The following is a 26,562-nucleotide window of genomic DNA, read 5'->3' as shown; positions in this document are numbered from 1 at the left end:
ATTGAAGATGAAACGTAGCTGGTCTTTCAGCATGATGCAACCAAGGGGTGGCCTCGTAAGAAGCATTTCAAGGTCCTGGAGTGGCCTAGCCAGTCTCCACATCTCAGCCCCATAGACAATCTTTGGAGTGAGTTGAAAGTCTATGTTGCCCAGCGACAGCCCTAAAGCATCACTGCTAGGGAGGAGATCTGCGTGGAGGAATGGGCCAAAACACCAGCAAGTGTGTGGAAACCTTGAGAAGACTTCCTGAAAGCGTTTGACCTCTGTCATAGCCAACAAAGGGAAGATAAAGTATTGACATGAACGTTTCTTATTGACCAAATACTTATTTTCCACCATCATTTGCTAATAAATTCTTTAAAAATCAGACAATGTGATTTTCTGGATTTGATGTTCTCGTTCTCATTTTGTCTCTCATAGTTGAGGTCCACCTATGATGAAGATTGGCGACCTGATCTTTTAAGTGGGAGAACGTGTGCAATTGGTGGCTGACTAAATACTGTTTTGCCTCACTGTAGCTTCAAGTGGCCGCTACGTCCTTTCATTTTTCAGGATGTGGCTCTCGGATATCCCTGATGTACGTCAACTAGAATCCTTTGTGTTTGCAGGTACAGGATCCGTGGAGGTGATGAGGAATGGGATGAGGTGCTGAAGAAAGCTGGCAGCACGGCCATGGTCAGCATCAAAAGGTACTGTAGCCTACAGCTCTTTCACAAAGCGCTGATGCAAAGTGTATACGCACCAGTAACGCCACTTCACGCCCAACAGTGACAAGAAGAGGAAATTAGAGGTGGCGGACAATGGAGGTCTGCAGCATGGGAAGCAAAAAAAGGAAATACAGGCTGGCAAATGCAAGAAGGTCAAACGTGGCAAATTTGGAAAGGTGTTCAAGTGATGTATGTCATGTTACTCTTTTTGGGGGAAAAATGGATGACGCTATATATATTTTTTTTAATCAAGTAAACTGGCATGTTTCCAGTGTTTTATCATGTTTGTTTCAACTCTGCTCAGAGTGTAATAATACACAAGTGTTTTTGCTACTATGATTTGTGTGTGTGTGTGTGTGTGTGTGTGTATATACGCACATATATATAATGTTAGTAGTTTTCACTTTACTATGACATGAGGTTAGTGTTGGCTGGTCTAAAATGTCTCATTTGAGTACGCGAGGCTGTAATTCAGTCCACTTTTGTCTTAGCTGCTGCTTCACGGCATCCGATGCAAAGATGCAGTCGATGGCTTGCTGGGAGAGCGTCCACATGGCTTCATGGCCCAGGCCGAACGTGGTTGCCGCCAGCTGGTATTCCTGAGACAAGTCTGTACTGAAGACTCCCTTGTCATCAGTCTGCATTTGGATGAGGAACAAAAAACACACAGATGTAGCAAGTACACATGCTACTGTGAATGATACACATGATATGGATGTGGCAGCGCATGAGGCAGGATTGGATCTGTGCTTTATGTACACAATAAACCTTGCAAACCAACCTCCCTTGGTGTTGCCAGTGTCACTCACGCCAGACAATAATGTGGAACGTGTGCGCTACAGCTAGTCGATAACTTGTGGGACAGCTGCACCAAAATCCCAACAGTTGTGTTCCATTCTACTTTTGGAGTATTGTTAACACGTATGTGTGAGGGGGTACTCTTGGTATGACAAAGAGACTCTTGACATGAAACACCACCCCCAGAGGGGGCAGGGGGCAGACAGGAAGTGATGTCGGGGGTTCAGAGTTGAGTTAGCTTGGTGAGATCATTCAAACCTGCCGTTTGTTTCGGCAATCAAGTCTGGTGCTTGTGTGTCTCCCGCAACATGACATTAAGATGACTGATACCTAGTGAGCTGTGGACAATACTACATAATGTCTTTGACTACACTCCTGATCCAAATCCTAAGACCAGTTGAAAAGTGGCTAAAATTAGCATGTTGACAGTTGGATTTAAAGTTGTGTCAAAACGGAAGAAACTCACGCAAATGACACTCGGGTGCCCCAGCTGGTACCAGTACTTGAAGTGATGCTGGGAGTAAGACGGTACAGTTTGGCCTCTCACGTTTGATGTCAAGCAGAGCTCTGCAGGGAAGAAACCAAGCAAATCAACAAAAAGGTCATTGTGAGTTGTCATCATTCCTCTGCCCACCCAAAGGGATGTTGTTCTTGGTGACTTTGTCCACAAGGCTTTGGGATCCACCCACGTCAGGATGGAGGAAGGTGCCGTGACCGATCCTGTCTGGAGGCAAACTCAGCAGCAGCTCAGACTCCTCACGCTGAGACGGCAACTGAAACAGTTGATGCTCTATCGTCACTTTCCTCACACACACACACACACTGGACACTACATTAGGCACACTTGCGTCGAGGGTTCTTGCGCTTTAGCTTCATCCAAGTGTTTTCAGGATCACTTGCATTTTTTGGTCCCACTTAAATGTTTCAGATCAAACAAATGTAAACATTAGTCAATGACAACACAACTCAACACAAAATACACTTTTTAAATGAAGCTTTTTATTATTAAGGGAGGAAAAACATCCAAAGCGAGGTGGCCCCGTGTGAAAGAGTGATGGCCCCCTAAAGCTAATAACTGCTTGGCCCCCCTCTTAGCAGCAACAACTGATAACTTGCAATGAGTCTCTTCCAGCGCTGGGGAGGAATTTAGCAGAATTGTTGTCATTCAGCCACATTGGAGGCTTTTCCTTGTTAAGGTCATGCCACAGCATCTCAATAGGATTCAGGTCAGGACTTGGACTAGACCGCTCCAAAGTCTTCATCCATTCAGAGGTGGACTTGCTGGTGTGTTTTGGATCATTGTCCTGCTGCAGAACCCAAGTTGCTTTCAGCTTGAGGTCACCAACATTCTCCTTCAGCACATTTCATGCTTCCATTCATCACAGCAAGTCTTCCAGGTCCTGAAGACAATCACACTACCACCACCATATTTTACTGTTGCTCTGATGTTCTTTTTCTGAAATGCCAGATGTAATGGGACACACACCTTCCAAAAAGTCCAACTTTTGAGTATTTTCCCAAAGGTCTTGGGGATCATCATGTTCTCTGCCAAAATGGAGACGAGCCTTAAAGTTGTTTTTGTTCAGCAGTGGTTTTGGTCTTGGAACTCTTCAAGATTCAAGATTCAAGAGAGTTTTATTGTCATGTGCATAGTAAAACAGCAGTTATACCATGCAATGAAAATCTTATTCTGTTCATTCTCCCAAGAAAAGAAAGAAAACACAAGAAAGAATAAGAACATAAGAAACATAAACACATAAACATATATACCAATAAATTAAGCAACAACAACAGAAGAGACATTAATACAAATAAATAATACAAATAAATAAATAAATAAAAGTGCTATGAATGTGCGTGTGTTGCGTGTGTGAGTGCTTCGTTGAGAAGCCTGATGACCTGTGGGTAAAAGCTGTTTGCCAGCCTTGTGGTCCTGGACTTCAAACTCCTGTAGCGTCTGCCTGACGGTAGGAGTGTGAATAATGAGTGTTGTGGATGTGTGCTGTCCTTGATGAGGTTGTGTGTTCTGCGTAGGACTCTAGTTTTATAAATGTCTTGCAGTGAGGGGAGGGCTGCCCCAACAATGTTCTGTGAGGTCTTGATCACCCGCTGGAGTGCCTTCCTATCACGTGTTGTACAGTTACCGTACCAAACAGTGATGGAGGCGGTAAGGACACTTTCCATAGTGCATCTGTAGAAGCAACTCAGGATTGTGGTGGACATGCCAAATTTCCTCAGTCTTCTCAGGAAGTACAGTCTCCTTTGGGACTTCTTCATCATTTGTTGGGTGTTGTGAGACCAGGTGAGGTCCTCGCTGATGTGTGTGCCAAGGAACTTGAAGGTTTTCACCCTCTCCACCTCAGTCTCATCAATAAACAGGGGTCTATGCGGCTCCTTTTCCCTTGTTCTTGGGTCGATGATCATCTCTTTAGTCTTATCTGTATTGAGAAGGAGATTGTTATCACGACACCAAGCTATGAGGTCCGCCACCTCTCTTCTGTATGATGTTTCAACACCACCAGTGATCAGTCCGATGACTGTAGTGTCATCTGCAAATTTAATGATGCTGGTGTTGTTCTGGGAGGCCACGCAATCGTAGGTGAAGAGCGTGTAGAGAAGCGGACTCAGCACACACCCCTGTGGGGTCCCAGTGCTCACAATTCTTGAGCTGGATGTGCGGTTGTGGACTGACTGGGGCCTGCCTGTTAGAAAGTTAAACACCCAGTTACAGAGGGAGGGTGACAGGCCAAGTGTGAGGAGCTTATTTGTGAGTTTGTGGGGGCAGACTGTATTAAAAGCAGAGCTATAGTCTATAAATAGCATTCTGACATATGTGTCCTGGCCCTGTAGGTGAGAAAGGGCTGTGTGGATGGCAGTGTTGACTGCATCATCCGTGAACCGGTTCTGGCGATATGCAAACTGTAGAGGGTCCACAGTTGCCGCCGGGATGCTCTTTTTGATGTGGGTCATGACTAATCTTTCAAAGCACTTCATAACAATAGGAGTGAGTGCTATAGGGCGATAGTCATTCAAGCAGGTCACGTTGCTCTTCTTGGGTACGGGCACTATGGTGGTGGACTTAAAGCAGGTCGGTACAGATGCTTGTGCAAGCGACAGGTTAAATGTGTCAGCAAGCACATCAGCTAGCTCTGATGAGCAAACCCGAAGTGCACGTCCTGAGATGTTGTCTGGGCCTGCTGCTTTTCGTGGGTTTGTTTTGTTCAGAACCCTGCGCACATCAGCTGATGTCACCATGAGAGGTGAGTCCTGTGTGCTCCCCAGGTTCAGCCACCCTCTCTGCTCATCAGGAGTTTGGGTGTCAAAGCGGGCATAGAACTCGTTCAGCTCATCAGGAAGTGTGGTATGGCTGGACGTGGCTACGCTACTCCGCTGTCGATAGTCTGTGATGTGCTGGAGCCCCGCCCACATGCGCCGAGGGTCTGAGGTGGAATAGTAGCCCTCCAGCTTCTGTCTGTACTGTCTTTTGGCCTCTCGTATGGACCTCCTCAGGTCATATCTGGTCTTTTTGTAGTCATCAGCGGTGCCCATGACAAATGCAGTCGAACGAGCACGTAGCTTAGCCCTTACATCACAGTTCATCCACTGTTTTTGGTTAGGGTATTTTCTGTAATACTTGGTGGTGGTAACAGTCTCTATGCATGTGCTAATGTAGCCAGTAACAGCAGAAGCATATTCATCCAAATCAACAGTACAATCTTCCCTCCCCGCTGCAGTTTTAAACACATCCCAGTTTGTGCAGCCAAAGCAGTCCTGAAGTACTTGATCAGTTTCTTCATTCCATACTTTAACTGCTGTACTTACAGGGGGAGCGTTTTTGAGAAGTTGTCTGTATGTTGGATAAAGGAATATAGAGATGTGGTCGGCCTTTCCAAAGTGGGGTCTTGGAACAGCCTTCAAAGCACCTTTCATGTTGCAGTAGACTTGGTCCAGGATGTTATTTTCCCTTGTGGGAAAGCTCACATGCTGGTAATATTTGGGGAGGACAGTCCTGAGGTTACAGTGGTTGAAATCGCCAGATATAATGAATACAGCGTCTGGGTGTTTGGTCTCGTGTTTATCAATGATGTCATGCAGGAGGCCTAGTGCATTAGCAGTGTTAGCTCGTGGTGGGATGTAAACAGCAGTTAAATACACAGCGCTAAACTCACGAGGCAAATAAAAAGGTCTGCATTTCACCATCAGCAGCTCAATGTCCTGCGAGCAGTGCTTTTCCATCGTCTGTACGTCTGTGCACCACCGTTTGTTTACGTAAACACAGACGCCGACACCTCTGTGTTTACCAGACGCTAAAGTCCCATCACCCCGGCAAGCAGCAAATGATTCCAACTGGATCGCCGAGTCCGGTATATCCTCCGTCATGCCATGCAGGCTGTTTTTGTCCAGTGTCTTTCTTATGGTGGAGTCATGAACCTTAACTGAGGCAAGTCAAGCCTGCAGTTCTTTCGATGTTGTTGTGGGGTCTTTTGTGACCTCTTGGATGAGTTGTGGCTGCGCTCTTGGGGTCATTTTGATTGGTTGGCCCCTCCTGGGAAGGTTCACCACTGTTCCATGTTTTGGCCATTTGTGGATAATTGCTCTCATTGTGGTTGGCTGGAGTCCCAAAGATTTAGAAATGGCTTTATAATCTTTTCCACACTGATAGATCTCAGTTACGTTTTAACAGGGGGGCAATCACTTTTTCACACAGAGACATGTAAGTTTGGATGTTTTTTCTCCCTTAATAATAAAAACCTTCATTTAAAACCTGCATTTTGTGTTGAGTTGTGTTGTCATTGACTAATATTTACATCAGTGAAAGTGTAAAATGGTGATCTGAAACATTTAAGTGTGACAAACATGCAAAAAATGTAAGCAATCAGGAAGGGGTCAAACACTGTCTCTCTGAATGACTTCTTTGACACATGCCTCGAATCAACATTTGCAATAACTGGGACTGTTGTGACTCAGCTCCTTCTCTCTTCAATTGCCATTGTTCACTCATGAAATAATCCCAGTTTAAGGCCTAAATATGCCCCCCACACTTGACACATTTCAAGTGTAACATGTCTAAGTGGTCCCAACTCATGAATGATAACAGACAATTGTTGAAATTCCAGTCAGGATTTACCATCACATTCATTTGTGTTCACCTATTTTTGGCAGCCCTAATTCTAATGTATTATCGCATATTTAGAAACTCTTACCAACTTATTGTGAGTGAGGTGTGTTTTCTGTGGAAAAAAGGCCTATTTCTGGAGAGTAAAAAAAAAAAGCCCAAAAATCGTGAATGCTTAGGATTCACCATAAATTGTCATAATAGCAGAGTAATTTGTAGAGTTTTGTGCATGTTTGAATGTCTTACCTCAGAGAGATGCAGGGATAACTTGAGTCCACTGTTCTTGGCTCTCTGTAGGGCAGGAAGCAGGTCTTTGCCATGGCCCACCTTATGACAAGCATGCAAAAGGGGTAGTTAACCTTCCTTGACATTAAGTTGTGTGCCATCCCTGTCGGCACTGTGCTTTGTCTTGTTTGAGACCACACATACACAAATCATTAAGACGTTGTGATGTCTGGAGTTTGGCGTGTTTGAGAATGAGGGAGTGTTATTTGGAGGATGACCGGGTGGAACAAGAGCTGCGTTAGTGAGTTGGAGATACATACAGTATGTGGTGTTGGAACTGCACTGCTGTTCATGTGTTCCGGTGAGAATAAAGTTCTAAAAGAGCGTGTGACTGTGTGACTCTGTGGGGACGCTACCCTGTCATAACTGACACGTGTCAAGTACGCAAAAAAGGATGTAATCAATGAAACAGACCACCGCCTTTGATGCATTATTTTTGACAGCCCTAATCATTTTAAAATTCAAACCTAATGAAGATAGATAACTTTCAAACCGTTGGATCCCCACTCAGGTCAAGTCCAACTACCATCCGATCAGCAGACAGCATGAAGTCCTCAGCCAACTTCACCGTCTCCATGGCAACTTCAGTGCCATTCCTGCGATCGATGGCCACCAGGAACCTTCAGGAGAAATAACATCACTATTACCATACCACTGCTTCCCATGCTTTTCAAAGTGGCGTACCAACAGTAGGCCTGTCACAACAACAAATGTTGCTAGAAATGATCGTCAATACTCAGTTTTATCGGCGGGGTACTTTCTCCCGAGGTGGTGTGGTTCCCACACAATGTTCCATGGGACTATGAAGACTGTTTTCACCGCTTTGTCTCTCGGCACAAGTTGGTCATGTTCCCCTTTTTCCTCGCTACTACTTCCAAACAAATGCGCTCACCTTGCTCATTCTGTTTAAAAGCAAAAGATTCCCACACTGGGGCTGTGGCGTTCACCTTAGAAACCATCGCTCCTGTGCCATCAATCATGTTCGCGTATGCTTTCTCACGAGGCTAGTTTGTTGCTGGCACCATAGACATAAATAGATGCCGCATCGGGCACTAAGGCGTACGGCAACGTTGCCACCGTATTGGATGGGTCAAGGCTGGGCTGCAAATGAACACAAGTAAATGTGCTTACTTTCATGAAGCCCCTTTCTACAAAGAAATGTTAGTTAATTTCTCTCATTTACACATTCACACACACACAAATATACTTGGCAAACAGTTACGCACCAAAAATAACGTGATTGTTTTTGGTGGGTAACTGCTTCCCAAGAACGTTCCTGGAAAGTTGAACAACCACGATAAAGCAGTATCCAAAGTACACAAACACATACAACCAGCCATACAGCGTCTTGTTCGGGTGAATCCCCGCCTTCTCGCACATGCGTGGACAGGTTTTCAGAGTGCCAACCCTCATATAACCCTCAAAATGAAACTCTCAATGCACAACATAATCATAAAACATACTTCCTTGTTCATATGCCTCACACAGAGCAATGAACAACTTCCTTCTTTCTGCTCCGACTGTGCGCTCATGAGGCGCTAATTGTTTTTCATTTTTATTCACGTACCCCATACGACAACTGACAACTGACTACTTTGGTAACCTAGGTACCGACTACAGTATGTACTGTGTGCCCACCTGACATCAATGTCCACGTCTTCCTCTTTGCACTGCTGGATGGCTTTCATCACCGTGTCCACATAGTTCTTTTTGGTCAGCCCTGGAGAAGGATTACACTTGAGGAACAACTTGAAAAGTGATGTTATTACATTGTTATTACATATCAAACCTGTTTTCTTCTCCTCTCTTGGTGTACTTCTAAGTTCTAAATATTTCACACCATCAGCCGCAAACTCCTTGATTACATCTGTGGTCACCTAGTGTGAAAAGGTGTCTTTCAAGATTGTCTATTGCAAATAAATCACAACACAGATCACCTTACCATCAGGATATCCTCTTCCGTGTCCACCAACTGATGAATGACCTTGAAGACCTGGAAGCACCTGTTTGCACGCCATGTTGAGTCAGCAAGAGATCGCGATGCATTCACGTAAATTCACGTTAAAATGCTGTACATACTGGTCCAGGCTCCTCCGCTGTCCTTTGCCGATGGCTGTCATTTGGTGTTCGATATTGAGATGCGGCTTTCTTTTCATGAGTTTCTCCATGGTCTGGAAGCTCACCGACCCGTTGAGGTGAGCGTGGAGCTCCTAGCGGGGAACCAAAGCATCCAACAACCCACACCGTTACCAAGTTTTAAAAGTAATTCAAGTGAATCATTTCACGCCCTTTCTCACTCACCACTTTTGGAAGCTCCCGGTAAAAGGCATCAACCTCATTATCCATCTTCAACACAAAAACTATATGGCTAGCTTTCCTTGAGGAGTTCTGACGACAGCCAGACGACAGGGCGCCTGCGTTTTCAGGACACACTTGCCTGTTACACACCACAGCGCAGCACACAAATGAGTCCCTTCGTCCCACAATAACAGTTCCGTATGAAAAAATGCATTCTTGATCAAATGTGACTTTAAATGGAGTTATCCGCAACTCGACTCCACATTACAGAAATTTACAGAAGTTACAGAAATTCTGATAAAGCTATTTCCACAAGTTTTTTTTTTTTTATAGTACTTCCACATGGATGAAAACGATATTTGGAAAAATGTGGAGAACACGGTAGAACCCCGCTTTTGGCGAATGGCGAGTAATTGAGATGTCAATATAAATGTCCCTTTTTAATAAACACATGGCTCGCTAATCCCCCCTCCAAGTCATTCTACCAGCTTCCGGAGCAAAATTTGCAAAAAGGGACAGTTGTAATCGTCGACATACAGTATATAAATGCCACATCGAGCGCAGATCCGTAGCAAGGCTGCGCTGTAAATGAATGCAAGTAAATGTACTTACTTTCATAAAGCGCCTTTCTACAAAGCCTTTCTACTTGCAGTCATTTACAGCGCAGCCTTGACACATCCAATATGGCGGCGAAAGCAGCAGTGGACAAACCCGCTCGGTGCGGCGTCTTGTAATGATTTGGTTACATTCAGCTCCAGAACCGTACATACATGCATATACTGTATATATACACACATACACGTACAAACAAATATGCATTTTTACTCCGGTTCCTTTTCTTTCTATACATCCCATCCTTTCTCCCCTGTTGATATGCACATCCTCCGTCTTCGGTGTTGCACCGTGAGTGACGCTGAGTACAGATACACGAGTTCCTCTTAACTGAGCCGGCCCTTGCAACAATTATATCCAAGTTATTGTTATTGAATGTGGTCCTTCTAGCTCCATTGGTCTGTCCTGTAGGGTGTGTCCTCCATTATGCTTCTTGTCATAGTAATATGATCTTTAATAGGCATCCAGATCGCTGATGTCTTGGACAACAAGCACTCTTGCATCTCCTGGACCTCCATTTAGTTTGATGTAGATGTTGTGGTGAAGAGAGAGCTAAGCCAAAAGGCAAAGCTCTCAATTTACCGGTCAATCTACGTTCCTACCATCACCTATGGTCATGAGCTTTGGGTAGTGACCCAAAGGACAAGATGGCGGATACAAGCGGCCGAAATGAGTTTTCTCCGTAGGGTGGCTGGGCTCTCCCTTAGAGATAAGGTGAGAAGCACTGTCATCTGGGAGCGACTCAGAGTAGAACCGCTACTCCTCCGCATTGAGAGGAGCCAGATGAGGTGGCTTGGGCACCCTGGGGAGGTGTTCAGGGCAAGTCCGACCGGTAGAAGGCCTCGGGGAAGACCCAGGACACGTTGGAGAGACTATGTCTGGTGGTTAGCATGTTGGCCACACAGTGACAGTCTGGGTTGGATTCTCCCTTGGGCGTTTCTGTGTGGAGTTTGCATGTTCTCCCCGTGTGTGGGGGGGATTTCTGGGTACTCCGGCTTCCTCCCACATTCCAAAAACATGCATGTTAGCTTCATTGGAGACTCTAAATGGTCCATAGGTATGAATGTGAGTGGTTGTCTATATGTGCCCTGCCATTGGCTGGACACCAGTCAGCTGGGATAGGCTCCAGCATACACCCGCGACCCTAATGAGGAGAAGCGGCATAGAAAATGGATGGATGGATATTCTCCTTTGCTTCGTTCTCTTCCTCGAGGGTGGTGAGAAAGGGAGGATTATCCTTCAATAGTGCCTTGATATCATCCTGTAGAATGTTGACATTATTGCATAATGCTCTATTTTGTTTCGTGGGGTCTACAGCGTCTTTAAGATCAGCACACGAGGCAGCTTCCATAGGGTTTCTAGCCTCCTTGAGAGCAGTGCGCAAGGCAGCGTTATCGTCCAAAAATGCCCTGATATCATCCTGCAGAACCTTAACATCCTTGCATAATGCTGTATTTCTTTTAGGGTTTTTAGCTTCCCTAAGGCAGCATTGTCATTCAACACTTCGCCTATCCAAGTTAAAGTTGGGGGATTCAGCAAGCAGCGCTGATCTTGTGTTCATGAAGTGTAGTCAGGAAAGTAAAAATTTCCAATATCTTCAACAGAGCTCTGCCATACACGTCCTTCCCAGTCAAGGAAAAGAAAAGAAGAAGAAAAAAAGTTATATAGAAGCGTCACTTTTGCACATCATACCAACTATGGTGCATTCAAGGGCCACCGATGTTGGACAAAAAAACATCAGTGAAGTATAAACACGCAAATGTAAAAATGATCACGTATTTATTAGGTATTACCAACTTATGGTAAATAAGATGTGTTTTCTATGAGGAAAAACAGAATTGGTAAAGTTAAGAATATATGCTGTATATAAAATGTGTTTTTTGGGCCAAATACTGTATATGCAAATTTGCCGGGCCGTGAATGCTGACACGCAACTGTCCGGGGGTCCACCATTATGTCATACTGGCTCTTGTTTCTAAACCACAATTCATATTCCGAAGCAATCAATGCTGGTTCAAAACATTGAGAAAATATTCAAGGGTAAAACATGAAGCCGCATCGGTGTTCTTTATAGGAAGCATGTCAGATGATGGTAGAGAAAGACTGAACCATGTCAGTGTTGCCAAACAATGTCACAACCAATGCACAGTGTTTCACAAAAAGGCTCAAACATTCAGAGAGAAGGCAGGAAGAACGAGTCACTTCTCAAATCAGCCGGTAAAAAAGGTCATCGGGGTCAAAGCAACATAAAGACATGTTCTGAACTTTATAAATGCTGTAATAGGTTGTGAACATTGTCCTCAAATCAATGGAGGTATTTTTCCCTTCCCACGTTGGAGTCCAAGATGACAGCAGGCGACAAATCACAAATGGGTTTGTTTTGTCACAGCTGTGTGCATTTTTTCCGCAAACCCTGGCAGGTGTTTAGTAGCCACACCTTCAACTGTTCAAAAGTTGGGCGACAAGCAGGATCCAGGTCCCAGCATCCAGTCATTATGTCATAGACAGGTGCAGGACATCCATCTGGAGGAGGCATCCGGTATCCCCTCTCCAGCAAAGGCCCCACCTCTTTTAATTGCTACACAATGGAAACAATAGAGTTGATATTGTTACTGTGCACACATCCGTACACACACAACTTAAAAGTGTTTCGATTTGGAGTTAAATTCTCAGGACATTGAATTGATTGCAACTAGACTGTTCAGGTTATTAACTCCGCCGAGGTAATGACCTCTGTCTGTTTGGGAGGTGATCATTACATTAAAAGTAAGCTTACCTACGGCACTATGGTAGAGCGTGTCCAAAGCAAGCCAGTCTTTGAGGACAGCTGCTTTCACAACATTAGGTCCACTGTCAGTAGTTCTACACACTTGTTTCTTCTCCGCTACAAAGTAAGTCGCATCCCTGGAGAAACTCCCTTCAACTTCACTTGCCATGTTTTCACCTGTGTGTTCCTCCGAAAAAAAAAAACTTCAAGGTCCCGTGGCTGGTTATGTAGTGGACTGTGAGGCTAATATATGGTTGAGTCTAGTCACAGAGCTGTCCTATCTAGTATTGGAGCATGAACCGACAAAGTCTAGACAGATGGGAGATGTCCTATCTCGTCTTTGAGCATGAACCAATAATGAAGGCTAATCAGACAAGAGCTGTCCTATCTAGTCTTTGAGCATGGACAATGAACCCTGAGCAGTCCAGTAGCGACTGAGTCAATGCCCTGAGAATACAAGGACCTGGATGTATGAATGAGAATATTCACAGTCATATTTGGAGTTTAGCCAAACATAATCATTTAAGGGACGCCTTCAAAGATGTATTGATGATACATAATGTAATACAGTATATCTATATGAAATCATAATAATAATAATGTTGTTTCTTATACTGTATAGTAGTTAAGTTGTCTTTATGTGTGTACGACAATAAGGAATGTTACTGAAAGCGTTGCCTTCCCCAGTGGCATCACAGCTAAAGCCTTGCATCCTATTTGAAGGGATTTTCTTCTTATCATACCGTATCTTAAGTAACTACGAATTTGTCCTTGAAAGATTTGCAGTCGAGTCAGGGTTTTGAGCTCTTTTGAAAGATAAAAACCTGATTCCTACACTGTATGTCTAAGTTGTACTGACAATGGAGTTTGAATACACTGAGAAGAAGATTTTTTGTATTTGTTTTAGGTGTGCTTATGTTTTTGCCAGAAAATGTGCTTTCAAAATAACTACCATAATTTCTGTTGTATAAGCTGCTGCTTTTTTCTTAAAATGTTAACTCTTCGGCTTCAAGAGCGGTGCGGCTAATGGATGACCATGTTCTTCTTTGGCAGAAGCCAATCATGAGCTATAAGGGAACTTGTCAACCCATCGGAAATTGCAGGCCAATGGCTGTAATGGCTGCCAGGCATTGGCCAATGAACTGCCCTGCTGGGAAGAAACGCATTATGATTTTAGCTTTCTATCTAAGATGAGACTGTGACTCAGCCTGGTGTACACTCCTGATCAAAATGTTAAGAGCAGTTGAAAAATGTCTAGAATGATCATATTGTACATTTGGATCTTCATGAGCTACAGTATGCAAAAGCAAGAAGGGGGAGTGAGACAAAAAACATTTGAGATTGTAATAAAAAAAAATAAAACTGGAATAGGTTGTTTATCAGCTGATCAAATGTTTAAGACCATCGCTCAACAAATAACCAAAAATGTTGTCAGTAGGACTCAGTAATGAGGAGCTCCACCGTTCTTGTTCATCACTTCCAAGATGGCTTTGGGCATGCTTGATGCCAGTGTTTCCAGGAGGCTAGTGGGAACATTGCTCCAAGTGGTGAAGATGGCTTCACCAAGGCCATCAACTGTCTGGAACTGATGGCCATTTTTAGAAACTTCCCTTGCCATCCATCCCAAATGTTCTCTATGGGATTGAAATCAGGATGGTCCAAAAGAGTGGTGTTATTCTCCCTGAAGAAGTCCTTGGTCAAGCCAGCATTGTGAACTGCAGCGTTGTCCTGTTGAAGAACCCAGCTGGTACCACACACACGAGGGCCCTCAGTCATGAGGGATGCCCGCCCCAACATCTGCATCCGTTTGACGACCCCGCAGCACCTGAAGCTCCGGTGTTCCACTGAATGAAAAAGCACCCCAGACCATGATGGCCCCCCTCCACTGTGCCGGGTAGAAAACATCTCAGGTGGGATCTCCTTGTCATGCCAGTAACGTTGGAAACCATCTGGACCGTCAAGGTTACATTTTTTCTCATCAGAGAAGAAAACTTTGTTCCACCTTTCAATGTCCCATGTTTGATGCTCCCTGGCAAAGTCCAAACGGGCACTTTTGTGGCGTTGAAGGAGACGAGGTCTTTGAATTTGTTTTTTAAAGCCTTTTCTTGCAGATGGCGTCTGATGGTTATTGCGCTGCAGTCGGCACCAGTGAGGGCCTTCATGAGGGTGGAAGACCGCCCTGTGTCTTGATGGACAGCCAATGGGATCCTCCGGCTCAGCGCAGGTGTGACTTTTTTGTTCCAAAATGCTCAGGATCTTTCCAAAACTTAGAATGAGTGATTTCCTGCTCCCAACCTGAGTAAAGAACTCAAACAAAGTACAGAGATGAGCAAATTCAAAAAACAATACAAGCAGTTGATGTTTGCTAAATACAAGGCAGAAGAGTCCTGATTGTTCTGTCAGGTTCGTTATTTTTTTTTAATTTTTTTTTTATTTAATTAATTTTTATTTTTTATTTATTTATTTTTTATTTATTTTTTTTTTATAATTTTCTTTGTTGTGTATAAAAAAAATAAAAAAAGAAAAAGCTTTGTTCTTATTTATTTATTTAGTATGGTCATCATGATTATCATTATTATGAATGTTCTTTCTTTTTTTGGGGGGAGGGCTATCTCACCGTTATCTATTATGTGTTATCCTGACTATCACTGAAAACATGACATGGAATCCAGGAAGTGAACTACATGTACTGTACTAGATGTAGAATGGATGGGGGGTAGGATTAAATAAGCTTTGCTTCTTCCTACTCCTTTTGGACATGTGGAACTGTCAAAGAATGATTCATGAGATGTATTCCATTGTAACCTTCATGTTCAAATAAACTAAACCAAACCAAACCAAACCAAACCTCAGCAGCCATGGCACGCTGCAAGAGGCCTTGCTTATGCAGCCCCACAATCCCACCACGTTGGAAAAGAGAAAGCTTCTTAGCTTCACCATCAGGAGGGCATGACAGGGGGAATGATGACACTACATCAACATTTGGGCTTTCATAGCCTGTGGTCTTAAACTTTTGATCAGCTGATAAACAGCCTATTTCAGTTTGTTGTGTTCAATAAATGACTTTGTAAAAATGTTTTTTCTTGTTTTTGCATATTGTAGCTCTACTTAAAACCTCATTAAGATCCAAATGGGCAAAATGCTAATGCTAGCCATTTTTGTATTGTATTGTATTGTATGTATTTTATTTATCCCACAGCGGGGAAATTCACTTGTTACAGCAGCAAGCAAGCAAGACAAGCAAAGAGAACAGTAAAGTAAAGTAAAGTAAAGCATCGTGACTACAACATGGTTCAGGTGGTGCAGGTGTCGTAGAGCCTGACAGCGGTCGGTTTGAAGATTTTCATCCGGTCTTAAGATTTTGATCAGGAGTGTATTGAGGGTTGACAAGCTCGTTGTGAGTTTTCACATTGTTCATGATTGGCTCCCGTCAAATAATGAGCTGCCTGGTGCTCACAGACTCGTGCTCGCCACAATATGCCTTTTTATGACGTGCACATGTGCGGCTTATAGTCCGGTGCAGCTTATATACAGTGTGCACAAATCTGGTTCTCTCTATAAATGCAGTGGGTGCAGCTTATACACTGGAAATGATGGTAGTTTGGTGGTATGGACTGGAAAACACAATGAGGTGATAGCTTGAGACCTCACATAATCCCATTTCAAACTTGACAATGGCAAGACAAAAATGGAGTATTTAACACAAGTTAAATTAGGATAAGGAGTTCTTAAATTGTGCATACTTACAACTTTGGGGTAAGGCATTCGACCAAATGAGTAAATCTCCCAAAGCAAAATACCGTAACTCCAAACATCTGATTTGGTGGAGAATTTCTTTTGAGAGAGAGACAAAAGGAGACATTTTCAAATCTTTTCAACAATTGTCGCAAAAAAACTCACCGCTGAACAAGGGGGCACCTTTTCTCTGAGGGCCTCTGGTGACGTCCACTTCACAGGTAGCTTGTTAGTATCCTGAACGGAAGACGCCTTCTTGGTCAAACCAAAGTCACTGACTTTGGCAACATGGTCCTCTGATAAAAGAACATTACGGGCTGCAAGGTCGCGGTGGACAAAGTTATTGGCCTCCAAATACACCATGGCCTCACACACATTTCTGCACAGGAGGAGAGGAAGATTCAGCTAGGTATTGGTCATGGTCATAATAAAAGTACAGTAATACTTGCAGAAATCCAAGGAGTGCTAATGTGTATCACAATATCCACCTGAGCTACATCAGCTGTCTCGCTTACAGTTAGTCCAGAAGTCTGCGGCACGGCTTTTAACAGGAACCACATCACCCCACTTCTAGCCTCCCTGCACTGGTTGCCTGGGCCTTTTAGAATCAATTTCAAGTTTGTATTGTTTGCTTTTAAGGCGTTGAATGGACTGGCCCCCCAGTACATCTCGGACCTCATCCAAATTTACACTCCAGCGCGCACACTGAGGTCCGGAGGACAGCTCCAACTGGTGGTAGTTGGCCCCAAGCTGTGGAACACTCTCCCCCCTCACGAAACAACGGTTCCCACAATTGAAAGCTTTAAGTCTCGTCTTAAAACCCCCTTTTATTCTCTGGCTTTTAACTCAGCGTGAGTCGTATGGTCCTCTGTGTCTTTATTTTTTATTTTTTTACTTTTAATTGCTTTTATTGCTTTTACTTTTAATGTAATTCATTTCTTTTTTTTTGCATATTTCTTGCATTTATTGTTTTTATTGTTTTGACTTCTTGTTTCAAATATTTGACTGATTTTAGTGCCTTTGTTTTTATTTGATCGTTTAGTTTTACTGTAGTAATTTCTATTTTTACTTCTTACTATTTATGGTTGCACTAGTCTGTGCAGCTCTTTGTTTATAAAATGTGCTAAATAAAATAAAGTGACATATACAGTAACACAGTAATCCCTTGTTAATCGCCGTTAATTGATTCCAGTCCCGACTATGATAAGTGACTTTCTGTGAATTTGGAATGCTTATTTATGCATGCAATATTTTTGAAGTTTGCACCTGTTTACGACCCTTTAAATACGTTTTTGAACATTATTAGAAACCTCTACACATGAAATAACAACCCTATAACACCGCCTTAAACAAATTCCCCAAATACAGTAGACATAATAAAAAAAATCTCGTGTGTGTTGCTGTAAATGTGTTCCGGCGCTAGGGGAGCTGAGTGGGCGGCGGACAGGAAGTTGGGGGTTGAGAGATGAGTTTCAGCTTGACGTGGCTTGCGGCCACAACAGCAGCCCGCGTCAGGGATTGTTGGGCCTGCTGTGAGATCATTCAAATCTGCAATAAAAAGCTGCTGCTCCGGCAAACAAGTCTGGTGCTTGTGTGTCTCACCCAACATTACAGTAATACTACTGACACCGAGTGACCAGTGGAAAGTACTACATATTTTCACAACATCCTTGAATTTGTCTTCTCAATGCCCCATTTTCGTGTTTCACTTCAGTTGGCCATTTCTATGCTTGAAAATGCTTAACTTGCAAAAAATATGGAACATTTGCTTAAATATGCATATTTTTTAACAAATATAGGTCGTATTCCACCACAAAACAGCATCATTTATGCATGAATATATTTTTGAAAAACTGTGACACTGTGTAGTTGCAACTACTCACAGGGAAAAATTAAGAAGAGCAACTTCACCGAGTACAGTCCGTCCTCTGGAACGTAGGTAGTCCACCAAGGTACCCTGCAAACGCACACATACACACGCACACACACAAATGCATAAGTCAGGTCGTGAGGCCGTGGGTGAGACAGTCCGACACCCACCTTTGTCATGTATTCCGTGATGATGAATAAACTGCCGTCGTCCTCTGTGATCACTCCGTGCAGCTTCACCAAGTTATTGTGACATAGTTTCCTTTGAGAATAAATTACGTGGTTTTTCAGTTGTTCATGTTCATATTATACTCAATGGAGTGAATAATTATTCAATTATAACTAGCGGAAATTCCGGCACATAAGCCGCACCCGTGTATAAGCCGCACAGATCCACGTCATGAAATGGCGTATTGTGGCTCACACGAGTCCGTGAGGACCAGGCAGCTCTTTATTTGACACGAACCAATCATGAACTATGAGACAACTCAGTACGAGTTTGCCAAGCCATTGGAAATGGAAGGAGGTCATTACTCAATGTAACAGGCTGACAGTCACATATTTACAACACAATTTACATTGCAGCTGCCTTAAATTGCATCAGCAGCGCCACCTGCTGTGTGTGGTGTGCAAATTAGTGCATTTGTGTGTGGAGCTGCAAGGCGGAAGATTAGTGACAACATCACATAACAGCGGTGAGATTAAGAGAAACGTACCGACGTTCTACTGCTGATTACTAAAGAAAAAGGTAGAAACAAACTTTTTTTTCTGATGAAAGACAAGAACCTAATCTTTATTTTGGTAGGTCCCATGTTTATATAGCCAGAACACAATATGCCTTGAAAGATCAGTCAAAATTGTTGTCTTTCGAAAAATGGCCGGGAGTGAATGGGTTAATTTAGGTCAAACTTCTGTAACATTTGTTCAAGTATGCATTCTTTTACTAATAATAGGCCACATTTCTCTGTCATCGCTTTGCGGTGCTCCGGTGGCTGTTTTGTCTCTCCACGTGATGTCACAGCCAAGATGGTGGCGGTTCAGAAAAGTTGCTGTGTGGCGTTTGATAATCACAACTTCATGTCATCTGATTTGATATGGGTTTTCATTTTGTTGTTGCTTTTTTCAAACATCTTTTGGTGTCAGCGCCAACCCTCCCTCACTGATCAGGTGTATGCCCCGCCTACACACTCTCACTTTTCTATTTGTGTACAATGTATCTAGTTTCTTATGGTATTTTGGTTAGTCCTTCATTCATATTATATCTTTTTGCCTGTTAATCGTTGTTAACGGCTAATGATTGGATCCTTAATTAGTTAATTTTTCACATAGAACTTATTGGTTGTTTCTAATTTCTCATCAGTTTCTCCTTTCTTTGAGGTGATTGGTTGGGGCACAAGCATGGCAGCGCGCCCATGTGAGTGCAGGCCAGGTGCATGTCATCACCCGGATTGGACTCTCCCAAGTTTCACCTGGAGGAGGGGAGGGTTAACTATGCAGTTCTTTTTGTAAACATAGTTACATACTGTATATTATAGAGGTTAACGTATACAGAAATTAAAACCTAAATGAACTCACATTAAAATGCATTTGTAACATAAAGGAAGGATTTGGAAAATGTAAATATGACTTGTGTAGCAACTACCTCACCCTCCAATGAAGCAGTTATGGTTGGGCTCTCACTATATATATACATATATATATATATATATATATATATATATATATATATATATATATATATATATATATATATACACACACACATATATATATATATATATATATATATATATATACACATATATATATATATATATATATACACATATATATATATATACACATATACATATATATGTGTATGTATATATATATATATATATATATATATATATATATATATATATACATACACATATATATATACATATACATATATATATACTGTATATATATATATATAGGGGTCTGGTTGAATTGGTGGTGTGGCCTGTTGTGTGTGTGGGGGAGGGGGAAGGAAATGCTGTCGGACTGTCTTGTGGTACTTGGACTAAATATGATGAGCTCACAACTTCAGCTTCTGGTGTATACTTCAGATGCTACGGCTATTCGGGGCTAGTAGGAGGCCATTTTTACAACTGGAAATCTTACAAAGACACAGCAACATCTCTCTGAGCATTTCCATATTAGTGAACTTACATCATGACAGAAGCCTCTGCAATGAAGGCCTGTGCGGTGGCGTCGTTTTTAATGCACTTCACAGCTACTTTGTTCCCTTTGTAGTCAGCCAACATGACCTCTGCAAAGATCACACGCAGAAAAAATGCGCTCAGCAAAATGTGTGCCGACGTAGCAGCAATGATCTTTGATGTTCTCCTCTTCAACACACGCTCCTCTCATAGGCGCTCATAATGAACATCAACCCAGACGTTACTCACCTCCAAACTCTCCCCTTCCAATGACCTTCTGTAATTTGAGGTGCTTTCTGTTCATCACCCAGCCACCTGTTGGCGAATTAAAGACAGGCGACATGACGCAGCCACAAACTACAATCTTTCCGGCTGTAAATAACTCAAGTATTCACTCAATTGCCGTGCTCCCTCGTTGATCGCGGGGGATAGGTTCCCAAAATAGCCCTCAATAAGTGAAATCCACAAAGTAGCCAACTTCATTTTTGTACAATGATTACCGTTTATACGTTCTAAGGCTGGGAAACTTCTCACCATACACGTTATACACTTTTCTCAGACGGGCATCGACATGTTCTGACATTTCACTCTTGTTTAAACACCCTCGATTTTCATTGAGTCATTTATTTGTTTGAATCTTATTGATCAACCTACTAGGTTGGACACAAGAAATGATGAAGTGACTCATGCGTATTTCACTCCACAGGAGTTTTTGGTCAGAGCATTTTTGTATCCGTGTCAAAACGAACAGCTCCTGTCGTTGTCCTCCCCCTCGTCCTACTCCTTCAACCAAAGATTCATTTAGCCGGTTGGCCTCTTCTTTATCTTCTATTGTTCACTGGCGGTTAGCAAGCAGCTCGCACAGTTGACCGCAACAGAAAACGGCACAGATATTGATTGGCAATGGTCTACAGCCAATCAGGACGCAGAACACAATGGGCAGGTTCTTCCTTAGCCAATCAGAACTGTTGTGGCTCTACATTTAGCCAGCTGTTGTCTACTGTGGCTTCCTTTCCAAGTGTGCTGCACAGGCACGTAAACACACACTGAGACGTCTTAAAGTCTCACGTGAGTGTACAACACCCTCTACTGGGAGCAGTAGTAAATACAATAACAGACACAGCGCAACGCATCACTGACAGTTGGCTCTAATAGGCCACAAGAGCTCAGAGCACAATGCACATTCATACGCTGTTCAAAAGCAAAATATGTAAAATTGCTCTTAATCTGCGAACCAGCGAGTCTGTGAATGGTGAACCACGATGAAGCGAGGGAACACTGTATTCAAGTCAACTCACCCCTCAAAAACTCATCTTGGACTGCTACAGTCTCTTGCTTCAACTTTGGCTTGTTTAGACTGGTGCACAGACCATCAGCATTGTTCTTGTAGTGCTTTGAAGAGAAAATTGAAACATTCAAATGATTCTAAGGCAGGGAATGTCAACTGGTAGCCCACGGGATCTGATGTAAAATGACAGCAGCTGACAGGAAGAGGCTGGACAAACTGGTAAAGAAGGCCAACTGTTCTTCTCTGGAACGGGTGGAGGAGGTGGGCAAGAGGAGGATGACAGCCAAGCTGTCCTCCATGATGAACAAAGACTCCCACCCCCTCCGACACACACTCGCTGCACTATGGAGCTCCATTAGTGACAGAATGATACATCCAAAGTGTGTGAAGGAGAGGTGTCGCAGGTCTTTCCTTCCTGCAGATGCCAGACTCCATAACAAAAATCCTGTAAAATAACCGTACAATAACTGTGTAATAAAACGTGCAATAAACCTTGATCAACATGTACACAGCTGTAAATTGTGTATATAACGTCTTGATTTGTGTTACCGTGATTTTGCACTGTTGTGAACCTGTAATTTGGAATATCTTATCTTATCTTTGCCGAGTATCTGTGAGTCACTGAAAATTGCGCCTTTGTCGCGCACCAGTGAGAGTGAAACTTGAGTCTTCTCTGAGTACCCGTGAGTAAGTGAAACCCGCGACTTTGTCGAGCAGTCATGAGTCGGTGAAGCGTACCCGCGAGTCACTGAAACTCACTGAAAGTTTTGTTGAGCACCAGTGAGTCATTAAAAGTCAGAGTAGCCAGAGTGAAAGCCAACAAACATGGATGCATATTAGCTTGAACAGCTAGTAGCAATTTAGCAATTTCTACACAATCAGGAGCCACTTGGCCACAAATAAGCCCAGGTTATATCTTGCCTTACTGCAGGGTTCTCAAACTCCATTTCCCGCTGGGCCAGTGGAGGTAGAGTGTGGGTGAGACTGGGCTGCATCAAGTATTGGGAGTAGGGCTGGGAATCTCAGGGTACCTCACGATACGATACCATTCCCAATACATCCATGTGATAACACCACTGGTAGTTCATTGTTGGTGTTTACTTGCCCCTGGAAGTATGGAAGAAACACTGAGCTTGCCCCGATGTTGCGGGCTGCAGTTACACTACTCTCAAATGTCCAGTCGTGGGCCGCAAGATACGATTTGGTGGGCCGCAAATGGCCTGCGGTCTGTGAGTTTGAGACCCCTGCCTCAGAGACTGGTGCGTGCGCATAACACCGGCGCCACTCCAGAAGCACACACATGCAAGAGAGAGAACTAGTTTGAAATTGCATCTGAGTATGTTCATCTGACTTCTAAAAAGTCCAAAACTAATAAAGGTGTCTTACAAGCCTGTTTCCGGTGAACGTTGGCCTCTGCCAAGGCGGCCCTTTGTCACCGATTCTGTTCATTATTTTCATGGACGCAATTTAAGGCGCAGCCAAGGCATCGACGAAGTCCAGTTCGGGGGCCTTAGGATCTGGTCTCTGCTATTTGCAGACGATGTGGTCCTGATGGCTTCATCGGGCTGCCACCTTCAACGTTTACTGGGACGGTTTGCATGTGAGTGTGAAGCTTCTGGGATGAGACTCAGCACCTCCCAATCTGAGGCCATGGTTCTCAGTGGGAAAAGGGTGGATCGCAACCTACGGGTTGGGAATGAGGTCCTGCCCCAGGTGGAGGAGTTCCAGTATCTCGGGATCTTGTTCACGAGTAATGCAGTCGCTGTAGCGGACCGTCGTGGTGAAGAGAGTGCTGAGCTAGAAAGTTCTCAATTTACCGGTCGATCTATGTTCCCACCCTCACCGATGGTCATGAGCTTTGGGTCGTGACCGAAAGAATGAGATGACCTTTCGCTGGGCAACATAGACTTTCAACTCCCCCCAAAGATTGTCTATGGGGTTGAGATGTGGAGACTGACTAGGCCACTCCAGGACCTTGAAATGCTTCTTACGAGGCCACCCCTTGGTTGCCCGGGCGGTGTGTTTGGGATCATCATCATGCTGAAAGACCAGCTACGTTTCATCTTCAATGCCCTTGCTGATGGAATGAGGTTTTCACTCAAAATCGCACGACACATGGCCCCATCCATCCTTTCCTTCACACGGATCAGTCGTCCTGGTCCCTCTGTAGAACAACAGCCCCAAAGCATGATGTTTCCACCCCCATGCTTCACAGTAGGTATGGTGTTCTTTGGATTCAACTCAGCATTCTTTCTCCTCCAAACACGACAAGTTGAGTTTCTACCAAAACGTTCTATTTTGGTTTCATGTGACCATATCACATTCTCCCAATCCTCTTCTGGATCAGGGGGACACATCTGCACTGCAGGGTTTCAGTCCCTGGCAGCATAGTGTCTTACTGATGGGGGCCTTTTTACTTTGGTCATTCACTAGGTCCCCCCGGCTGGTTCTGGGATTCTTGCTCACCATTCATGTGATCATTTCGACCCCACGGGGTGAGATCTCGCGTGGAGCCCCAGATGGAGGGAGATGATCTGTGGTCTTGTATGTCCTCTACTTTCTAATCATTGCTCCCACACTTGATTCCTTCACAGCAAGCTGCTTACCTCTTGCAGGTTCAGTCTTCCCAGCCTGGTGCAGGTCTACACTTCTGTTTCTGGTGTCCTTTGACAGCTCTTTGGTCTTGGCCATAGTGGAGTTTGGAGTCTGACTGTCTGAGGTTGTGGACAGGTGTCTTTTATACTGATAATGAGTTCAAATATGTACCATTAGTACAGGTAACGAGTGGAGGACAGAGGAGCCTCTTCAAGAAGAAGTTACAGGTGTGTGAGAGCCAGAAATCGTGCTTGTTGGTAGGTGACCAAATACTTATTTTCCACCATCATTAGCAAATACATTCTTTAAAAATCAGACAATGTGATGTTCTGGATTTTCTTGTTCTCATTTTGTCTCTCATAGTTGAGGTTCACCTATGATGAAGATGGGAGACCTCTCATCTTCTACGTGCGCAATTGGTGGCTGACTAAATACTTTTGCATGTAAGGTGCATGTCACCTTACATTCTCACTTCACTTCTCATTTCAAAAGCAAGGTATCCATTCATTTGTTAATCAAAAATATAACAATCAAATGCATGGGCATGGGCATATGAATATACAGTATACGGACAGTTACAAGTGGCCCCCGAGGGCAGCCACTACTATGTGGCCCTCAATGAAAGGGGAAAAAGGGGAAACCAGAGTCAAACCGGGGGGCCATTTTTTATTGGCCTGTGGCACATTCTAAAAATAACAACAGCAAAAACGGAAAAATAAGCAGTAATTTTACAAGAATAAAGCCACAATATTACAAGAAAAAGTTGTAAATTAACAAGAAAAAGCCATCATTACCACAAGAATAACAAAGATGTGAGCGTCTTCGTCACATACACATGAACGCAGAGGCGCGGGGGGACAAATACAACGCAGAGCGTTTTGTAAGGTCTGATATTTTAGAGGAGGTAGTTTTGTGATGCACGTGTATTACTCTTTCGAATGCACGTTGTTTCGAGAAGCCTAACTCTTTACTTAAATGGCCCCAGCAACTAGGCGGAACCGCGTTCCTTGTCACGGACCTCTGAGCAGAACTGGACTCACAGGGCCAACTGGGGGTGGGGGGGAAGTCACCGTCGCTGTACTATACTCGTGATGGGGATGCCATACAACTCCATGTCCAAAAATCCAAGCTATCCCTTTAAAGTACAAATATAAGACATTGAAATATGTTGTGAAGATATGTAGTACTTTGCACTGGTCACTCGGTGTCAGTAATGGTACTGTACACACTGTACTGTAATGATTGCAGCATCGGGGTTCTTACACATGCACCCAGTACGTGTGAGCTGGACTTTAAAAAATACTAAGCATGCACCAAATAAACATGACATTTTTAGGGTGTACCTCAACCAGCTGGATGAGGTTGTCAAAGTAGACTTCCTCATCGATGGTGAGCTTTCCTTTGAAGTATTTGATATGGTAGTGCTCCACTTTGTCACTGGTGCTCAAACACAGCGTGTAGTCTCCTGGATGGTTGGTGCTCTCTCGCACCAGGAAGAGGCCCATCTCTGGGGGGCAAAGCAAGTGCTCAGCTTGTAACCGTGATATTTTGCCGTGAAACCACCTGCGATAACAAGCACAGAGCAACCATCAGTAATCCTAGACACAGAAATTTTCACCTAAATTTTGCCTCACCCTCAGTTCTTGTACACTGTTCTGAAAAAAAAAACCTTTGGTTCGTAGAATCTTGTGGTATTGATAAGGGTGTGGACGGACACCACAGATGTTGCGATGCTCTTCGGCAGGAGTCGCCAACCTACTTTCTTGTGAGAACTACAGTACATTGGCAAAATTGAAATGGCCCAGAGCAACTCATTTTTGTAACGTTTATTTGTAAAGCTTATTTCGAGCCAAACAAATTGAAGATGATTGTTTTTGTTTGTGGTATCCACAACTCACGTTTTCCATTAAAACAAACAACAACAAAAAATTGGCCAAATGCATTTCTTTCCTGTGTGCCTCACATTAACTAAAACCCTGAAAGAGAACTAGCGTGTGGTTGTGGGGGGCTACCTGGTGCTTGTGGGCAACGTGTTGGTGACCCTGCTCTAGAGTATATTGAGCTCCCCTGCTGATTCGCTGTTGCGCCTCTGCGGCAAAGTAAAGCGGCGGTCTCAACCCGTGGAGTTATATGCACAAATGCTGAAAATAGTCCGATCTCACAATTCCCTCCTTTTAATTTCACAATGCAGCAGTGAAATAACATGTTTGAGACTCTTGGTCTGCGATGTAATGAATATAATAGAATAACAACAAAATCTGCTTTTTTTTAACAATTACTGTTGTGATTTACTTTCTTTTGTA

General features: G+C 43.5%; 3 protein-coding genes across 3 annotated transcripts in view; 1 reads left to right on the top strand and 2 right to left on the bottom strand.

The window, feature by feature from the left end:
* The window catches only part of nat10 (N-acetyltransferase 10), a 52,644-nt gene extending 47,903 nt beyond the window's left edge, over positions 1 to 4,741 (top strand). Inside the window, exons 28-30 of the mRNA XM_054777418.1 lie at positions 609 to 689; positions 769 to 896; positions 1,199 to 4,741. Of these exons, the coding sequence (XP_054633393.1) occupies positions 609 to 689; positions 769 to 895 (208 nt within the window). The 3' untranslated portion in view covers position 896; positions 1,199 to 4,741. The remainder of the gene's footprint in view (positions 1 to 608; positions 690 to 768; positions 897 to 1,198) is intronic.
* Positions 938 to 10,094, bottom strand: adal (adenosine deaminase-like). The gene is made up of 11 exons (XM_054777422.1): positions 10,010 to 10,094; positions 9,208 to 9,343; positions 8,986 to 9,116; positions 8,849 to 8,909; positions 8,696 to 8,783; positions 8,545 to 8,626; positions 7,400 to 7,526; positions 6,868 to 6,948; positions 2,140 to 2,278; positions 1,972 to 2,072; positions 938 to 1,345 (listed from the first exon to the last, which is right to left on the bottom strand). Exons 1-11 carry the CDS (start codon positions 10,057 to 10,059, stop codon positions 1,154 to 1,156), a joined length of 1,188 nt encoding a protein of 395 aa, XP_054633397.1. The 5' UTR covers positions 10,060 to 10,094; the 3' UTR covers positions 938 to 1,153.
* Positions 10,095 to 11,333: 1,239 nt separating this feature from the next.
* Positions 11,334 to 26,562, bottom strand: part of LOC129181793 (tyrosine-protein kinase CSK-like) — a 28,385-nt gene continuing 13,156 nt past the window's right edge. Inside the window, exons 5-14 of the mRNA XM_054777420.1 lie at positions 25,603 to 25,822; positions 21,675 to 21,768; positions 20,626 to 20,691; positions 20,387 to 20,486; positions 18,359 to 18,449; positions 18,202 to 18,275; positions 16,502 to 16,697; positions 16,331 to 16,417; positions 12,254 to 12,394; positions 11,334 to 11,438 (exon numbers count right to left, since the gene is read on the bottom strand). Coding sequence (XP_054633395.1) covers positions 11,349 to 11,438; positions 12,254 to 12,394; positions 16,331 to 16,417; positions 16,502 to 16,697; positions 18,202 to 18,275; positions 18,359 to 18,449; positions 20,387 to 20,486; positions 20,626 to 20,691; positions 21,675 to 21,768; positions 25,603 to 25,822 — 1,159 coding nt within the window. The 3' untranslated portion in view covers positions 11,334 to 11,348. The remainder of the gene's footprint in view (positions 11,439 to 12,253; positions 12,395 to 16,330; positions 16,418 to 16,501; positions 16,698 to 18,201; positions 18,276 to 18,358; positions 18,450 to 20,386; positions 20,487 to 20,625; positions 20,692 to 21,674; positions 21,769 to 25,602; positions 25,823 to 26,562) is intronic.

Source organism: Dunckerocampus dactyliophorus, chromosome 5 (assembly GCF_027744805.1).
Source record: "Dunckerocampus dactyliophorus isolate RoL2022-P2 chromosome 5, RoL_Ddac_1.1, whole genome shotgun sequence".
NCBI lineage: Eukaryota > Metazoa > Chordata > Actinopteri > Syngnathiformes > Syngnathidae > Dunckerocampus > Dunckerocampus dactyliophorus.
Note: the sequence above shows the minus strand (reverse complement) of the source record. Positions and strands in the feature narration are given on the sequence as shown.

What these genes read in the sequence shown, in the direction of transcription:
- adal (XM_054777422.1), bottom strand. Translation starts at nt 10,059, where the DNA reads ATGGGATGTATAGAAAGAAAAGGAACCGGAGTAAAAATGCATATTTGT. An exon ending in ACCGGGAGCTTCCAAAAGTG is followed by an intron (nt 9,117 to 9,207) that starts GTGAGTGAGAAA and finishes GTTCCCCGCTAG; the next exon opens with GAGCTCCACGCTCACCTCAA. An exon ending in CGGAAGAGGATATCCTGATG is followed by an intron (nt 8,784 to 8,848) that starts GTAAGGTGATCT and finishes TTTTCACACTAG; the next exon opens with GTGACCACAGATGTAATCAA.